The sequence below is a fragment of the Pseudopipra pipra genome, chromosome 7 (genome assembly GCF_036250125.1).
Source record: "Pseudopipra pipra isolate bDixPip1 chromosome 7, bDixPip1.hap1, whole genome shotgun sequence".
NCBI classification, from domain to species: domain Eukaryota; kingdom Metazoa; phylum Chordata; class Aves; order Passeriformes; family Pipridae; genus Pseudopipra; species Pseudopipra pipra.
The window spans coordinates 35,084,378-35,103,476 of NC_087555.1; the positions used below are offsets into that span (position 1 = coordinate 35,084,378).

Consider the following 19,099-nt stretch of genomic DNA (forward strand, 5'->3'; position numbering starts at 1 on the left):
CATCTTCAGTGAGCTAATTGCCCATTAATTGAAGGTAAACATGTTTTCAAGTGCCAGTCTGGACACTGTCCAAACTCCTAAATTCTGTTCCTTAGAAACACTAAGACTGAGGCCAACTGCAATCTTGGACCAAGTTTTTTTTTGTGTGTGTATGTGCATGTGTTTGTGTGCGTTATCTCTGAAAATTAATCAACCAGTTCGAGTTAATTGGTAACGAGCAAACTTAAAGTTTAAAAGTTTCTGGCATAGAACATATTATTTCAAAAACTAAAGAAAGTCAGTGCTCCCCCATTTTGAGCACTTTTGCTATAGTTTTCAATGTGGTAAAGCAGAAATTGATTCTCCTTCCACTGTGGGTTGATATAGTTATGTATTTCAGTAGATAACTTCAGACAGCTTATTAAACAGCTACATGACTGAGCAAACAGAAGAAAGAAATGTTGTCACTCGTCTTTAAAGAAAGGCTGCTCATCACCCCCAGTGTCCACAACCTTCTACCCAAGGCAGTAATTTGCCTTCTCAGCCACCACATGAGAAAGCTGCTCCTGCTGCTTTATGGGTGCAAAACTAAATACGACTTGTAAACTTACAATTCAATCACAATCTCTGTTAAAATGGAGGCAATTCCTCAAAGGCAAGAATGCAGCCCCTGGAACTTTTGAAGATGTTCCACTGTATTTTTTTTTTTTTTTTTTAATCAAAATCCCTTTAAAACTTGGTTTTCAGTTTCATTTGCAGCAAATTCTATCATCTCTAAAAGAAAGAAAATAAACCCCTAAAATTTATTTTTTGACCCATTTTCCTTAAAATCCTTCAACTTCCTTCAAGTGCAAACCCGAAATTGTTACTTTGGTGATGTTTCAGCCATACTTTTTAAAGAGCAATGCTGAAATTTTACTAAATAGATTTATTCATATTTATTCTTCTAGAATCCCATTCTTTGACATTATTAACTTATAGGTCTGTACACATACCCAGCTTCCCTTACTGAGGATGTGTAACACAAGGCTAGAACATCTCTGCCAGACAGACATTGTCCTAAGTGTCCCTAATGACAGAGAAGCCAACTTTTAAATTATTTATGTTCTAATATCTCCTCAGCCTTGTACATTTTTCCTGTACTTATCAGTCTCCGCTAATGTAAATTATTTTTTCCTGTTCTTTCTTTAAATAATAAGAATAATGAACCACCTTTCTATTTTTATCAGTCTTTTAGAGAAAACAGTATGAGTTTTCTCAGCCTTCTCTCTTCTGGATTAGATCACATGGTTCCTGTGATCTACACAGGCCATGGGGGGGTTTTTTACATCTTTCATTTTCAGATCTTTCATTTAATCTTAACTCCAGATTTCCTTCAAATTTTATCTGTCTTCCACCAAAAGGGTTCACATTGCAGCTGAACTCCAGCAAGGCATGTTTACATTACTGAGCATAGGAACAAGGGCACTGATGTGCAAGAAAGCTCAGAAAAACAAAATTATTCTGGAAAATCAATGTTAAAAACGAACTATCCATGTAACCAGCCTGGAGAGAACAGCAGTTTCCATCAGGATGATATCATCATCCTGACGAGGTAACTGAATGGTTCTCATCATTTTTGTTAGTCTGGATGGTTCTGGTTAATCCAGAACAAGAGTAGTGGACTCAGTGATCCTTGTGGGTCCCTTCCAGCTCAGGATATTCCATGATTTTATGATTCAATGTTTTTATACTTCAAACGTGGCATATACACGGGTGATGATTTATCTTCAGAGAAGAAGAAAATTATAAAGAAAAGAATGGCATGAAAACAGCTTATTAGAAAATCTGTGGTTTAAACAATTTTGTACTGCTACAGTACAAAGACACGAGAAATATGTGGGCATCACCAAAAAAAAAAAAGATTTGGGAAACTTTATAACATCAAAATACACTATCTGTGTTAAACATAAACTTTTAGTTACTATTTGCATTTTGTTCATTTTAGAGAAAATTAAAAGTTTCTCTCAATATCTATATACACATACACACACTTTTAGTGCAGAATAACACAAGTACATCTTAAAAAAAGATGGCTGCTAAACAGCTATAATTTCAGCTCTAGTCTTCCACTCATACAGTGCTCTGAATCATATCAGAATCTGTCTTGAACACGAATGACCTTACAGAAGCTTGTTAGATAATAAGACCATCAGGTAATAAAAGAAAAAAAAAAAAAAGGAGACTTCAAATGGACATGAACATAATGTCCCTGCATTATGGAGCCTTAAACTCCCATTTATAATCTCATTCAGAACCAAAGCGGCCTCAATTCTCTCTAGCTTAATTGCTTTCAACTTGAAGAAAATCACTGATAGGGTGATTTAAATCATGTAGCTTTTGCCTGGACATCTCAGTTATTTAAAAAAAAAAGCAAATAAAGAGAAGTACTTCAAGACTTCCATACCAGGCAGAATAACATGCCCATCTCCTTCACAAATAAGAATTTCTAATTCATAGATTAACAGTAATTTCTGTAAAAGATGAGCATTTTGATCAGAAGTTTAATTAGCTAAGGACTTAAGGAGAGGGATCTGAGGACAGGCAGAAGAGTAACTACACCAATTACACAGAGAGAGAGTAAAACTCAAGTGGGAGGACACGTTGCATCAGCTGTGAATTGCCCCAGGCAATCCAGCTCATGCAGCTTTATTAGTGTCCTTGCTGCTCATGTGTTCAGCCTGGTTTGTTGAGACAGTTCAGATGATCAGGGACCAAAAGCACCAGGGACACCCCATTAAAAGCTGGTTTGGGTAATGAAGATGCTGTTAGATGACAGCTGAGTTCTGGTGTGTTCAGAACCCAAGCCCATGAGAGAGGCACAACACTGGTCCTCCAGATCAAACTTTCAATAAGTAAAAAAAAAAGTTTTACTGGCTTACAAGCTGTTTTAATTTTTTTTTTTTTTTTTTTTACAAGCTACAGCTATTTTGTGATTTCATCAATGTTTTTGTATTCCCACTGATTTTTTTTCCCATATTTATTGACACCACTCAAATGTTGTTCCTACAAGTAGCAGCACATGAAATCCATTACTGAGCACGTGCTACATAAGAAAAACAGCTTACTTAAGTTCATGCTTCATTGCTTTAGTTCTTTTTTCTCCACACATAAGCACTGATTATGAGGTAATACCATCACTCAGAACATCAGCAAAGTGTTTTAATGACACTGCCAGTGTTCACTTTGCCAACCCTTTCCAAAAGGGTTATGATCACTGGAAAGACACATCCTTTCTCATTCACAGTTTGTCGTTGCTATTAGTTGGATGCAGCTTGTTTTGGGCACCAAATACAGCCTACCTTCAAACATATACAGAAGATTGGATGTTAATTTTAGTCACCAATTATTAATTCCAGTGATATTTGATTAATAAAAAGGCATGCACAATAGCAAATGCACTCACATAATTACTTGGGAACATGCACGTACCAAACCTGTTCAAGTTTATTCTGTTTTTATTGTTTTGATTATAATTGTCACTTTGATCCAAACCAATAACCTGACCTAGTTAATGAGTTCCCTTTTAATGCAGTTATGTCACGTGCTTGATATTTTGATTCTTTCAGTTTGAATACTTTTCAGATGAATTAACTGACTTTTTCATACAAGCTCCTATCTTTCCATGTTCATAAATCAAAATTTATTTATTTATTTTTCAGTTCATTGAAGAAAAGGACCATTATTTCTTCTATTTTCTGTTTGCACATAAATGCAAAGTCATATCATCTTATTTTGGGAGAGAGCAGATGACATTACCCCTTGTTCCTTTTTCTTATCATGAGCAGCAGCCACAAGGTTTCCTAGCGAGCAAACCTGTGCTGCTGCACTAGAATAGAAGTTCCAAAGGAGATAAGATCCAGGGGGAAATGTAAAGGTGACAGAGTTTTATGCCTCAGCTTAGTTACAACAATTAAAATAAAAGCTGGAACAGCACAGAACTGGAAGCAGCTTTCTAAAACTTGAGATCAGTCAAAACATCTTTTTCCATAAATGTTTCACAAGCATTTGAGCTAAAAGGGATAACAACAAAGGGAAATGTAATTTTAATTTTTTCTTTTTTTGGGGTCTGATTAAGTATCTTTTCTTCTCTCATCTCATTTTGGCTCCACTGTTATACCATCTCCAACTGTTCACAGCCTGAAAGAGGTTGTAGAGGGGAAGGATGAGGAAGTAAATCTGAATTCTTAATGAAAACTTTCATATTATGATTAGTTACTACAAAGTTTTTGGGGCTTTTTTGGTGGTTTTTTCTTTGTGTGTTTTTTTTTTTTTTTAATGAAGAAGATTCTTTTTCAGGTCATTTTTAAAACTTTCTAGAAGCGAGTGGGTCTTATATGTATCTTACAGCTCTTTGAAAATCTTTGTGACAAGAAAAGGAGCTGAGTTCTTTTAATAATGGCATGTTATTAAAATACTAATGATTTTGCTGTTTAAAAGTGAGCTTTAATGATTATAACTCTCCTCTTTGATCAGCAGAAAATGGTGACTAATCTAAGAAGGAAAAAAAAAAAAAAAAAGAAGTTTTAAGACTCAGAGATCTCTCCCAAGCCTGTTGGCTGCTATAAAAGCTCAGAGACAAGAGAGTAAAAAGAGAATAAAACAGGCAGCAGACAATAAGTGCAGATGTTTTATTTTTATCCTGAAAGACTCCCCTGTCCAAATAACAATGAAGCAAATAAAGAAAAATATATACTGGTTTGACCTCACCTGCTTTTTGAATTTCTACTCTTCCTCCCCTGTAAGGAACTTCATCTCCTCATTGATATCAAGTTCTTTGACTTTTTCTCCCTTTTTCTTGTTCAAGAAATCACTCAAAATCCAATTGCCAGTTATCACACTGTCAGGTCATTCTGCCAGGTCAGGCTGAAGACTTTTTTCTTTCTCTCTGCCTACCAGAGCAAACCCTGGGGCATCATGAACCCTCTCCAGTTCCTGTCTCAGAAAAGGAATGAAGCAAAAGGCCACGTCCTTCCAAAGCCCAGACATGGGGACCCCTTCACTAATCAGGCTAAATCAGACACTGGGAGACCCTGCTTTACTCTGCAAGTGTGTTTTCTTACCCCCCCATTCAACTTATTGCATGGTTAACTCAAGGCAAATAAGGTGAATGCAAACTCTACTCATGGTGTCTAAAATATAGCGCATTTATGATTTGATTTTTTGAAAGACACAGGTACAGAAAACAAGAAAAATGCAATTATTTTCAACAACGCTGATTTGGAAAGGTCTCTCTCCACTCTCTCACCAGCTGACTTGCCCTTTCCTGGCTATTGTGGGATTTGTAATACAGGTTTTCAGGTTTGCCGTGGGTTCTGCCCCATCAAACATTCCATCAGAGACTTCACCCATGCATTTGTCTAAAAGCCCACCAAGTAGGATAGCTCTTACTGGCTCACATGTCTTCCCACGATACCAAACAGCTTGAATTGTCAGCCCGAAACTCCCATTTATACCTTCCATCTCTTTGACCTGTTAAGGGCTGTTTTCCATCCTCTGGGAGGGCTTTTCCATATCCCAGGCATGGCTCTCTGGTAAGGAGAACTTTTCATTCAACAGAGTGTAAAACTTTTCCCATTCCCTTGGTTTTTTAGTGCAAACTGCTCAGTGGACCTTACATTGCATTTTGATCTGTCCAATAAATGCAAACATCCCATGAGGGCAATCACACACAGCTTGAGTGTGAACATTTGCAATAGCAGCTAATTGCTCTGGATGACACAACCAACCCCCAACTTCTTCCTTTTACCTCTACCAGAATTGTTTCAGAAGCAGAATTAATTTAAAGCTAAAAAGAAAATCTTTAAAGGCCAGAAACAACTGCTTTTTATATTATTTTTTTTTCTAGATCTCTGCTGTATGATATTTTAAAGCTGCTGCTCTGTTGTTATAGGAAAGGTTGCACTTCAAAACGTTGTCTTACCCCTTCCTTCCTCCTATATTCTGAAATTTTAGACTGAGGCAAATTTCCCCACTGTGTTTCAAAAATATAGTTATGTATTTTTAATTATCATTATTATTTTCATACTGTGGCTTTCATTCGAGCCACAGAAAAATCTATGCTTAGAATCCTTAGAATCCAGGAGGAGTTAATGGCATAATACTTTCATATTTTTTCCTCAGAACAAATTCTTGAGATGATGAAGTGGGAAACTTAAGCTGTTAATTCTCCTCCCATTTCCCTTGTTCCTCTTTGTGAATCACAAAGGTATCAACTGATTGCTATTATAGACTTAAAATGCAACAGAATAAATTTTTTCACTGTTGTGCAGTTGTTTTTTTTTCTGACTTATTAACATTACCAAGAAATGCTACATAACACCATGACACATTAATAGCTGCTGTTCTTCAAACATCATCATATCACAATCTCTTCCTGTGTGCATTTACAAATGTTTTGTGAAAGAAATAAGCGGAGCTTGTGGTTTTTTTGGTTTTTTTTTATTTCTACACCACAGCAGAAGGAAAAGCCGATTAAAAGATTTATTCAAATATTTACATGACACACACTGTTGCAGTATTAAAATGTGAGCTTGCTCCTTTTACACATCTCCTTTGTAAAGCAGCAAATCTTTTCTCCCTTTTGTTACTAATGTAACTTTTAAATGGTAGTTACAAGTTTCAATGACTTTAGGCTCTAATTGGACATCCCCTCCAATTCTTCTCTTCCTCATCCTCTTCCCCCCCTAGTTACACCTTGTTTTTATACTGACCTGGCAACGTGTGCTGACAGCCCAGAAAGAAAAATGTGTCCTGGGCTGCGTTAAAAGGAGCATGGCCAGAAGGTCAAGGGAGGTGATTCTGCCCCACTGCTCTGCTCTGGTGAGACCCCGCCTGCAGTGCTGTGTCCAGCTCTGGGGTCCTCAGCACAAGACAGACGGAGCTGCTGGATATAAGAAACAAATTCCTCCCTGTGAGGGTGGAGAGGCCCTGGCAGAGAAGCTGTGACTGCCCCATCCCTGAAAGTATTCAAGGCCAGGTTGGACGGGGCTTGGAGCAACCTGGGATAGTGGAAGGTGTCCCTGCCCATGGGCAGGGGGGTGGAATGAGATGATCTTTAAAGTCTCTTCCAACCCAAACCATTCTGGGATTCTCTGGTGATTCTATAGAGGTTCATGTAGGAGGTGTCTAACCCATTTCCTCACTCCCAATAGTGCTCCACACTGCTCCACATATCTTTCCACATGCTAGCTTTGATCTGCACATCCTCATCATCTCACCCTATGTGCCCTTTATCCACACATCTCGTTATGTTTGGAAAGTTTTGTGAGTGGGCAATAGATCAATACCTTCTGCATTTCAAACATTATCTTTAAAGTTCATCTCTTTCCATAAGCCTGTGAAATATAGTAAAAATTATGATCAGCATCCCAAATAGCATCAGAGCCATCAGTACAAGTTGCTGGTTTCTGGAACCAGCAGTAGCCCTGAGGTTGCAGCCCTATCCTCTATTCCTGCCTTTTCCCATTTTCTGTCATTCCTAAAGAAAACAGAAAATGGATATGAGGAGAAATACTCTGGTATTTATATTACTACATGTATGCTGAATGTCTAAGGAGTACAATCAGGACTCAACATTTCAAGTGCTCCTGTTGGGAGGAGACTGCAGTATTCCCCTACTCCAAGGCATTTTTCCCTTGTAAAATGTTGCTATACATTCTCCATTGCCATTGCAGTGCAGTGGAAGGCAACAATTTACCTGGAACAGTGAAGGTAATTAAGTAGACATATTTACAACATAAATATGTAGATGTATACAGTTAGAACTGCATTCTACAATATTAATTCCTAATGTTCCTGAATGCATTCAAATATCAGATAGCTTGAGCTATTTTATGCTTCCTATTAAATACAAGGAGATGCAGAGTCATAAAAAAAATAAAATGCTTTGTGTATAGACATTTAGCTGGTTGTGGCAGAGCTGGGAGAGAACCTAAATCTGATCTATCCTCTTGTGAGTTTTAAATGTGTTACCTTCCCTATCACCGATGTTCGGTGATCAAAGTCTCATGAATATGCACACCGGTTGCCAAACTAGGTGGAATCCTTTAAAAAGCCTTTCCCCACGAGTACAGCAGACCTACTGAAGACCTCAGCTAGAGATAAACTCATTCTAACTCAGCTTATATTTGTTTCATGTGACAGTCATAAGCACCATCATCAATTTTACACCGATTCCAAGGACCAGCAAAAGTAATCACTTCTGTTTCTTGACCACTGAAGAAAAGAAGTCCCATATTAAAACTTATCAAAACTATCAACTGCAGACATATGGAGCCAAACATCTTACTTCAAAGGCATTTGATAGATAAAATATTATTGCAAAACTATTTATTCTCCCTCTCTGTTTCTGGTTGCCACTTTATTTCCTACTAACCTTGTCCTAGCTTTTTCTTCAATCCATGTTTCACTGCCAAGTCTGGGCTCTGAAGAACTCACAGTGATCAGTGGAAACACTTACTTTGTCCCTGGTTATGGTCTCCTTAACACAGGTCTGATACTTACACTGTGCTACTCTGAACTTAAAATTAGGTGATGTAACAGATAATCAGTACTGCAAAACCTCCAACTGGGTAAGTTCATTAGTAGAGGGGGGGATTTTTCTGGTGGGTATCTATTAGACATAGTCTGGAACAATCAAAATATCAAACACAGACTGATAAAAGTGCTGAAATCCTACCAAAGTAACATACTTAGATTAGACACATAACAACCTTGCTTCTGCAAGAGCTGTGTGAATAGCAGAATCTTTCTTTTCTCAATATCAAGTTCAGTTTTGGAAGAATAGCAAAAGTTCTTTCATTCACTGTATGATATGAAAGAAGCTTAGTAGCTTGAGTTCCATTGTAAGCTCATAGAAGAATATATAAAACCATCAGCACCAAACATCTATCAAAACTTGAAGGCACAGAGATGTAAAATTAACCACATTCAAAAAATATATATTCCTGAGTGCTGCAAGGGGAACTATGTGGAATGAAGACATTTTCCACCACTGCTTTAGTTGTTTTAGGAATAAAATCAGAATTTCTGGTTCATCAAACAACTAAACACAGCACAGACATGAGCATGCAAGAATAGCAGAGCTTGACCCTGTGCTACTACAGGAAGTTTATCATAGACATAAAGGCTTGTGATGACACTCCGAATTTCTTAATATAGGAAATGGTCTTCTCTGTGAGAGCACACCTTCAGCTTGTAGAAGAACATCAGGGACACTGAACATACCAGGACAGCATTACATGTGACAGGAGCAAATACCTTACACTTAATACCTTAATATTTAATTCTTGCAGGAGATAAAACCTCCCAGAACAACCTGGGCTTCATATTTAAACACAACCTTACAAAAAAATGAGTATATAATCGTATGCTTACAGAGTATAAACACAACTTCCTTAAGAAGCTGCTGCACACACACTTTGATGCAACTCATTCAGTACTCAGCTTGCAATATTTTTTTAGTATGGATGCTTTTGTGATTTTTTAAATGAAATAAAACCAGCAAGTTACCCAAACAGCAATGCCACACTAATACTTTATTATGCCACACTTTTAGTTAAGACACCAACATTAGTCTTAACTACTATCAATGTGAAATAATAAAAAGACCAAAGACCAAAAGAAGAAAAAAAAAACAAAGTAGGGAAAAAAAAGCAAGAAGAAAAAGAACAAAAAAAAGGGATCAAAACATTTTTAAATAGCCAGAACGTTTTTTGATTTTCTGTTTGCATTCTGTATCAAAACCCAGACAAAAACCAGCAGAACTAATATATAAGTTGGAGCTTATCAGTGTGTTAGATATTCGATTAACAGAACAACACATCAGATAATTAATAAAACTGCCAATAAAACCAGTAATGAAATAACTGCTGCAACACATGCAAACCATGTATTCTGAGAAAATTTTCAACCGAGTGTTTCCACCATGAAATAAATGGATATTCCTTATGAATAATCCCACTGTAAAATAACATAATCACTCCTGGCCTTTCCTATAGGCCAGCACTTACATCGACCTTAAATAGCCACTATTCCTCTCACATATGGCACTGAAAAAGGCAACTCTGTGAGTAAGAATGGTTTGTAGCCAGCAGGTAACAATTGAAGGAAAACAGTCTCTCGTTTTCTGTTCCATCCCTCCTCACCAAAGGCTTGGATATAATTCGTCCATCCCTGACAGATGAGATTAGATAATGACAAGCTTTGGATTCACGTAGTAAATCTAGCTAAGAATGTACAAGCAAACGCATGGAAAAAAGGCTGCTGCTGGCAAATTTGAAAGCTTCAAGTTCTTTCAGACCAGAACTTCCAGAAAATCAATTTCTATGTGAATTTTCATTTTTATTTTAAAACAACTCTGCAGTCACATCGAGTCAAACTTACCATCTGCTGCAGAGAGAAATACAGCTCTACTCAGGAATACCAAACTTCTTTGAAAACTTTACAGGCAAGCTGTTCCTGTCAGAATTTAAGTCATTGTGATAATACATCTTAATATTCGGTCAGGCTTTAAATAAAGAGTGACAAAAGTCCACATATGGATGACAAGCTGTTCTACAGTAAATATTTTTGTATTTATTGAGAAGGGGCTTATGGCAGCTTAGGACATATTCCACCAGGCATTTCAGTCTAAAGTACTTACTGACTAATAAAATCAAGATAAAAATCCCAGTTTGAAAATCCTCACCAAAATTTAGTTTTTAAATTAGCTTGATCCTATTCTTGTTCCTATTCCTATTTAGTTATGCTTTTACTTGAAAACCTTTTCCAGCTGGTGGATGTTACAGAATGGAGAACTTTTAGTACCCTGCATTTTAAGCAAAGTTTTATTCCTAAGTGATGTGGAATGTTTCTATGGAAAAGAAACAGCAAATACAAAGTAATTTTACCATTATAGCTGACCTCTAAAGCATAGTAAAAATTCTTCCACTTTTTTTTGCAAATAAACTTGTTAAACCCATTTTCAATATTCATGCAACTGAGGGGATACAGCATAAAAATCCTTTAAAAGTTCCTTTTCCACATACTCTAGTTAGAAATACACTTTACTGAAAAGCAAAGGCAAAAGCAAATCTTATGATAAGTAGGGAGAAAATTGTTTTTTTTCAGTTTCAATTCCATTTTGAGAAGTTACAAGGCACATATTGCAATTAATATTGCAATTATAGTAGTTAACTATTTGCTCCAAGTTCACTACACATTACTGTTTTACTACAGCAACTATGCAAGTAACTCAATACGGCAGAGAAAAAATAGGTTTTTAAACACCTGAAGGAAACAGAAAGTATATTCAGTCACAGGTAAGCATGCAGCATGTAAAATAAATGCTAATGCAGGTAAGTAACCTTACCCTGCTGTTGGATCAACAGCTATGGCCTTGGGGTTATTCAGATCCAGCTCGATGAGGGTGACACACACTGACCCGTTCTGGCTGCAGACAAAGATCCTGTCACTGACGTGATCCACAAAGTAAAAATTCCCCGTGATCCAGTCGATTGCTATTTGCTGCACATCTGCCAAAAAAAAAAAAAAAGGAAAGAAAGAAAAAAGAAGCTCAGGAGTGCAATTGCAATACAAATAACTGGCTGCCAGCTGCTTCACTGAGCAGATGCTCTACTCACTTAAAGAGCTCCAGCTGTTTTACATGCATTAGGTGGTATATGATAAGGAATCCAATCCTCAATACACAAATAGTGGTTGGAGAGAATTTTTCCTTTTTAAGCACGGAAGTCTGATTGCAACTTCAGTGGCACATTTGTTTGGAGTCCTCTTAAATATTTTAAAGTTTGCCATTGGGATTTTTTTTTTTTTAGGGCATATTTAGAAGCAACATCACTGAATGATGGTGCACCCGTGAAACAGGAGTCTGAAATGGTGATGGTAGAAGATTGCAGGGGGGAGGCAGCTCTGAAGCCACAGAAGTTCTGAAGTTGGTGTCCTAGGATGTTTGTTACACCGTGGGGATGCTACATTGGTAAAGCTTGTAAGAGTTTATTGGTTATATTTTAAGGGGACTAAAAGCAGATCATAAATACCTCACCGAAATAAAAAAAAAAACCCTGTGGGTAGATATGCATGCCTAAAAACACTGTAGCAGATACATGTGTATTCACTCATTTTCATTTAAATCACTATTTTTTGTGGTTCTGAGGTATCTGGATGCTGCCAGATTACTGATTTAACCACCACAATAAGTAGCATTGAGGTACATGTCTGTGGGATACTTATATAGAGATATTTATTAACAGCTATGCAGATTTTCCTTCCCTGGATGCTGTGGCAGCTTCTCAGCCACCAAAACAACTGTTTCAAACAGTTAGTTCTTTTCCTTGTGGGATCCTGGAGACACTTTTTGTAAATGCCTTAAAAATCCCATGTATTTCTTACAAGTCAACTGACCTGTCCATACACAGCTGTACTGTTACAGTAAGCAAAAGTATAAAGAAGTGCAAAGAACATAACTTTACCAATTTCATTTAACTAACGTTCCCTTTCTTCCTGTTCTTGTTGACAGGATTCTTGTTTCAAGATTCTATCATGATGAGAGAAGCCAGATGTGATAAACTATCACTTCACACAGTAGGGTTTTTTTTTTTTTTGCTTTCAGTTTCTGTATTTCTATCAGCCCTCAGATGTGGAATTTTTAGGTTTGTTTTCCACAATCCAACACAAAACTGTTGCTCCCATCATGTCAATGCTGTACTGGAGAATATAAAGTAAATTTGACTGAGCAATAACTGTAGGCATTAAAGTTTTTGACAATAACTAAGGGCTTATGAGTCATGCACCTGCTCAATACTTTAAGCAGACATGGAGACTTGTCCTGTCCTTCAAAGTGCAGATAAATAAGATTTACTCAATGAAATACCAGGAATACCAGGTGTATTCCACCACAGCCACCTCCTTACACAGGTCACTGCTGCCCCTTCTCTCTTCGATTCCTGCCCTTCTACTATTTATTTCCCTTTTAATTCAAAGTGAATATTGTGCCTTTTCCCTTCTGTTAGCTCTTATTACAAAGATCTGCTGAGCCAGAATAAAGAAATGCTCCATTTATTCCAGTATCCAACCTCAAGAAGGAGGCCAATGTCAGGTGCACTGGGAGACATGTGTGAGCACTGATATATTTTGGACAATAGTGAGGAAAACCTGGATTTTTTTCCTTGTCCAAACAAAATATAGGATGTGCTTTTAAAAATATCGGGGAAAAAAACCCAAAACTCCGTGTCTCTGGAAATCAATAACAGTTTAAGCATTTTCAATGCATCTGCTTACCATTTTCTGAAGTTGGATTCGTGGAATGAAAAGTTTATGGCTCACTGATTCAGTGAGGCTTTTGAAAATTGCAGATAAGCTTCCATGTGTAATAGAAGCGTTTTGGAAAACATCATTTATAAAGAATGAAAGGTGCAAAAGGGATTCAATTTTAAACATTTGTAGAAATAAAACTAGTAATTAAATTTCTGCAAAGAGAGCTCTAGAAGATTGCTGTACATTGGGAAGTGGATGAAAAAAAGGAGCAAGGTTAAGTAGCAGCCTGCTGGAGGAGGATGCTGTTTTCTTCTTTCTGCGCGGGAAAAGTACCTATTTTTAGATAAATGTGATAGAGACATGAAAGGCATATCACACACAGATTGTTGTATCTGTTAACAATATTCACAGTTATAAAATGTTTGCTCTATTCTTTCCTTAGTTATTCCTTAACATATCGCAAGAAATTGCACTAAACAGGGTTTTTTTAATGGAAAACAAGAATAATTAGGTGTTTTTTTAATGGAAAACAAGAATGATTAATTCAAGATCATATTAGGAATTTGCATCCAATAGTTAAAACTGAGCTTGCTCAGCAGTCCAGGAAAAGTGAGACATCCTAAAGCAATACCATACCGTAACCTGTGTGTCAAAAAGCATTGGTAGCTCTTAACACTTATTTACCCAATTTCCCTTCCCCAGAAGGATGTCTTTGGGAAGGGCACGGAGGTCCCAGCACCACAGGTTATTTAAGACACTTAAGGTTATTACAACTCCATTCCTTGTAAAGCTGCTCATTCCAAAGCATGCCATGTTTCAAGACTTAAGCACAGAGCTTCCAGAAAAAAACAATACATTAATTCACATTACTTTTCTTCAGAGGAAGAATAGACCTATTCAGAGAGATGTCCTACCATGCAAAGAACACTTCTCTGAAAAATAGACCTTCTGGGGCAGTACATCACTGTCATCTAGTAATTAACCTGGACACTGAACACACAGTACCATTTGTGTATTGTAGATACCATTGATCTGGTTTGGGTTTTGTCTTCTTCGTACCATGCCCTCTGCAGTGCATTGGGCACATCCACTTTATCACAGGGGAAGTTCATAAAGAATTGTCCAAGTCCACTCCCCCATCAAATTATATTCTGCATGAAAAATCCACTCAGCAGATAACAAGTGCTGTGAATCACATTCTAATCTCCATGGTTTTGCTGGCAGCTGTGCTTTAAGCTGCTGTGAATGGCTCCCCAGTTATCACACAAGTTGCATGTGCTGTATACCATGGAGATAAGGGCTTGGTTCCACTGGGGACTTTATATATATATATATATATATATATATATATATATATATATATATATATAAAACTTCTTGCACTCAAGAAGTTACTGAATTAATTTCATGCCTATTTCTGAATTCATATATAAATCCCACTATGTGCAGATGTCTAGTCTACTCATATCTTTAAAGTAATTAATCTTTCTTCCTTTCATTCACGCAGTTTCAGAAGTTCCTAAAAAGAAATGTTTCCCCACATATATTTATTCTGAGCAATCTTCTATAAATTTTTGAGGGTTCTTTCCTATATTAATAACAGTTTCCTTGGAGCATTTCTGTCAAATGTGATCATCCTTCCTTTATTACTTTCTAAAAACTAGGATTTCCTCTAAAGGACTTCATAAAGAATAGTTAAGACATCATATAGTTTAAATTCTACTCCAGTTAATGACATTATGTAGACCGTGGGCAGTAGCAAAATTATGGCTGGAAGTAAACTTTTCCTATTTCTTTTATACACACAAATATTACTAGACCTTTAGAGAAAAGAGCAATTTCATATGAGGGTGGCTAAATCTTCAAAGGGTACTGGAAATACATGTCTTATGGCCAAATCATATTTTATACAAACCAGAGCCATGGAGAATGACTGTCTTCTTTCACTTTGATTTTCCAACATACATCTTGTACTGTAGGAATTGCTACATTTATTTCCATTTCAAATCAAGACTTGCACAAGACTTCAGAGAACAGAGGAGAGGGAAAAGCAGTGACATGTTCTTGTATTATATTACTGTTGCAACTGAGGATTCTGCACATGCACCATCTATTAAAATCAGTATTATGTTAACAGATTTCATTTTTCCCAAATGTTGAAGAAGGACTAGAAACAAAAATTAATAGGTTTTTTCCAGTTATACACTTCAGTATAAACATTCCTTGTTTTTTAACTGATCTAAGCAAACTACTCAGTGGAGTTCATAGGAGTTGTTGAAGTCTTTTTGAGAAACTTCTGAGTGAACTGGGAAACGATTTTGGATGAAATACAATTACAATTAAAAATGCTCATTGCACTCTCCATATGCTTCCTGTTAATAATGAAAGAGATACACAAAATCTCACAATTTTAAAGGAAAGAATTTAACTTCTAATGCCTTATACATTAAAACTGTCCTTGTTCTGAACATGACTGAAATGGAAATTTACTCAAGACTCAAAGTGTGTGTGACCATTTCTTCACAGGTTAGTATGGAAGATCAGAACCATGTATCATCCTTTCTCTTTCAGCATAGTTTTGGACCTTTCTTTATATTATATTGATTATATTATATCTGTATTATATTATATTATAATATTTATTATCACAGAATGGTTTCGGTTGGAAGGGACGTTAAAAGTCATCTTGTTCCATTCTCCTGCCATGGGCAGGGACACCTTCCACTAGCCCAGGTTGCTCCAAGCCCCGTCCAACCTGGCCTTGGACACTTCCAGGGATGGGGAGTCCACAACCTTTCTGGGCAACCTGTGCCAGGGCCTCACCACCCTCACAGGGTATAATTTCTTCCTAATACCTAATCTAAACCTAATCTAAGGCCATTCGCCCTTGTCCTACCAATACATATCTTTTATTTATACTTTTTTTTTGCTTGCATTTTCCCCAAATTACTGTATATTTGTAACATATATTAGAAAATGCTTACAAATAATATTTATTTTTTCACAAAAAATGCTTGCTTTTTTTTTCTTTTGAAAAAATTTATCTTAAAGGAAGAATTATTTTTATTATTTTGATTGACTGCTTTTTCTCCAGTAACCCTTACATATCTCTTCTGAATCAATGTAACATTCCAAATTTCCACAGACGAATTTCATTCTGGGCTTGCTTAAGGGAGGTGAGAGAAGGGGCAGTGCTTTAAAAAGTGGCAGGTGTATCTTTCCACTTTGCAAAGAGCAGCTCAGTGCTGCCACAGATAGTTCTACAAAGAGCCACTTGTTTAATTTATTTTCTAGAAAGTGGGTAGTTTTGAGGAGGGTGAAACAGTTGTTTGGAATGCTGACCATATGCTTGGGGAATAAATGCTCTGGACAAGTTGTAATAAAACTTTCAGGAGCTTAACATTTCTGCAATGAGCATCCTCACACATGGAAGGTGTCAGCACAGGCTCCAGTGGTGGTGCAATACAGAGGGATGCTGCTCAAGTGCTTCCTGATGAGTCAAAAGAGGTGAGACTCAAAAAAAGGTTAATATATATATATGTATGTATATATATATGTAGATATGTAGAGATATATATCTGGAAGCCAAAATGATAAAAAATGAGATAACAAAAAAAATAGGCCAAGATATTCGAGACATCTTGCCTTTCCCTGTATTTTCTCAATCTTCAGGGTTTCTCTTTTTTTTCCACATATATCCATTTTACCTCTCCATGACTAGGAAGCTGCTTTAATTTTTTGACTGAAAGCTGGGATTTTGGCAGATGAGTCTTTGTGAACTGTATAGGGTAGATAAGCAATATTAGTGCCAGGCATAACCAGACTTAGTTAGTTTAATTTACTATTTATTTAGGAAAAAAAAAAGGAGATAAAACTATGTATTTATAAAGGAATAATCAAATTTTATTACAAAGAACAACAGTAATAGGAGACAGACTTTTTGCCTCCACATGAGCAAAAGTCAAGTTATGAACAAGACCAGGAGCAGCAAGCCTTTTTTTTTTCTCCAGTATCCAGTGAGACCAGGTAAATAGTAGTTAAAACACACAAAAATGACAGGCTGTGAAATCTTCTTGCAGCACTGCCTTTGCTGCGCCTCTTCTGAGAGTAATGCTCCTAATTAGCAGCCCAGACAACCTTATACTGACACTGTGGCTTGGGAAACTTAAGCTGGCATAGATTTCTCTGTGTCCCTTCTGCTGACAGCAATTTGCCATAATTATGTCTGCAACGCCATTTACAAACTATGATTTTTATTAAAGATGTCACCATTCAATAAGTTAGATACACTGGTGTCTAAACTTTTAACAGCCACGTCCAGAGTGATTATTGCATGTGTTGAAAAATGAAAAATCAAATGAAAAATATCCATCCATCTTTTTTCAAGTGACTCATCCTCGAATATCTGATTCCTCTGAATTAAATCATCCTTCTCAGATATGGTTTCTTAAAAGTATAGTGCAGAACCTAAAACATACTAAACTTAAATAAGCAATTTAAAGCATCCAGACTTCATGTTCCTCAAAAGAAAAGAAAGCTTTTCCTCTTTTTTGCTGAGTAACATAATTTAAATTTCAACAAACTGGGTTACTGACAAAAATATCATTGGCTTTCTTCCAACCCTACAGCACATTAGGAGATAGCATGCTAAAAAACTATGAATGTGAACACTGAGACAACAGTAGTCTCCCCAAGCTGAAGAATTTTCAAAAATATGAACCTAATCTAAACATAATGAACACTCAACAAAAGCATCCTGATAGCTCTAAAAGACAACGAGTCTCTCAGAGATCCAGAGTCTATTCCATCACTCAGAGATCCAGGACTTTGACTTCCAACCAGGTACAGAAGAGAACACCTTTGGGTTTTGGTGAGGCCCTGGCACAGGTTCCCCAGAGAAACTGTGGCTGCCCCTGGATCCTTGGAAGTGTCCAAGGCCAGGTTGGACGGGGCTTGGAGCAATCTGGGATAGTGGAAGGTGTCCCTGACCATGGTGGGGGCTGGAATGAGATGAGCTTTAAGGTCCCTTCCAACCCAAATCATTCTGTGATTCTATGAGTCTGTGATTTATTCTATATGAACACTTCTCACTCTTTAAAATCAGACTTTTATCCTTCTACTGGGTGCAGCCCCACTCATTGAGAAGATCCAAGGCCTGAAGCTTCCCACAACTGAGGAGTTTTTAAAATTAGCAGTTCTGCATCTTTGAAAGGACACCATGCAGACCATGACACTGTCTGTCCTACAAACTCCCTGTCAGTCCTCAGAGCTGTGAACTATTATCTGAGCACTAATCACAAGGTAAGGCCACAGACACCAGTTCTGGGGCCTCTTTAGCAGCGCAGCAGATCACTATGGAAATTTACTGCTCAGCTCAAAATATAGATATAAGTAAGAAGTTTTTTAAAATGAGGGTGGCAAAACACTGGCCCAGAGAAGCTGTGGATGCCCCATCCCTGGAAGTGTTCAAGGCTGGGTTGGATGAAGCTCTGAGCAACTTGGTCTAGTGGAAGTTCTCCCTCTGCATGGCAGGAGGTTGGAATGAGATGGACTTTAAGGTCTCTTTCTACCCAAACCATTCTGTGATTCTATGAGTCTGCATTGGCTAATGCTCAATATGAGTCTGCATATTGAGCAGATAATGAGAGAAAAACGTGGATTTAACGATAAACTTCCTCCTCCCACTGGGAATCCTGGGATTTATAGAACAACAAAAACGACAAAAAACCCCTCACATTTTCCTCTTCTAACAAACCCCTCTGTTTACTGAGCACTCAGAGGAAATGTGACAATGGTGGACCTTAGGTCTGCTTGTGTCTTTCCCTGA

The 19,099-nt window shown here is 37.2% G+C and overlaps 1 protein-coding gene across 8 annotated transcripts in view; it reads right to left on the bottom strand.

Moving 5' to 3' along the window:
* The window catches only part of LRP1B (LDL receptor related protein 1B), a 675,294-nt gene that overhangs the window by 276,764 nt on the left and 379,431 nt on the right, over positions 1-19,099 (bottom strand). For all 8 annotated transcript variants that reach the window (XR_010432039.1, XM_064661626.1, XM_064661625.1 and 5 more), the window contains one exon: positions 11,372-11,534. Coding sequence is in view for 7 of the 8 variants with exons in the window: in XM_064661626.1 (XP_064517696.1) it covers positions 11,372-11,534 (163 nt within the window). In the remaining variant the exon portion in view is untranslated. The remainder of the gene's footprint in view (positions 1-11,371; positions 11,535-19,099) is intronic.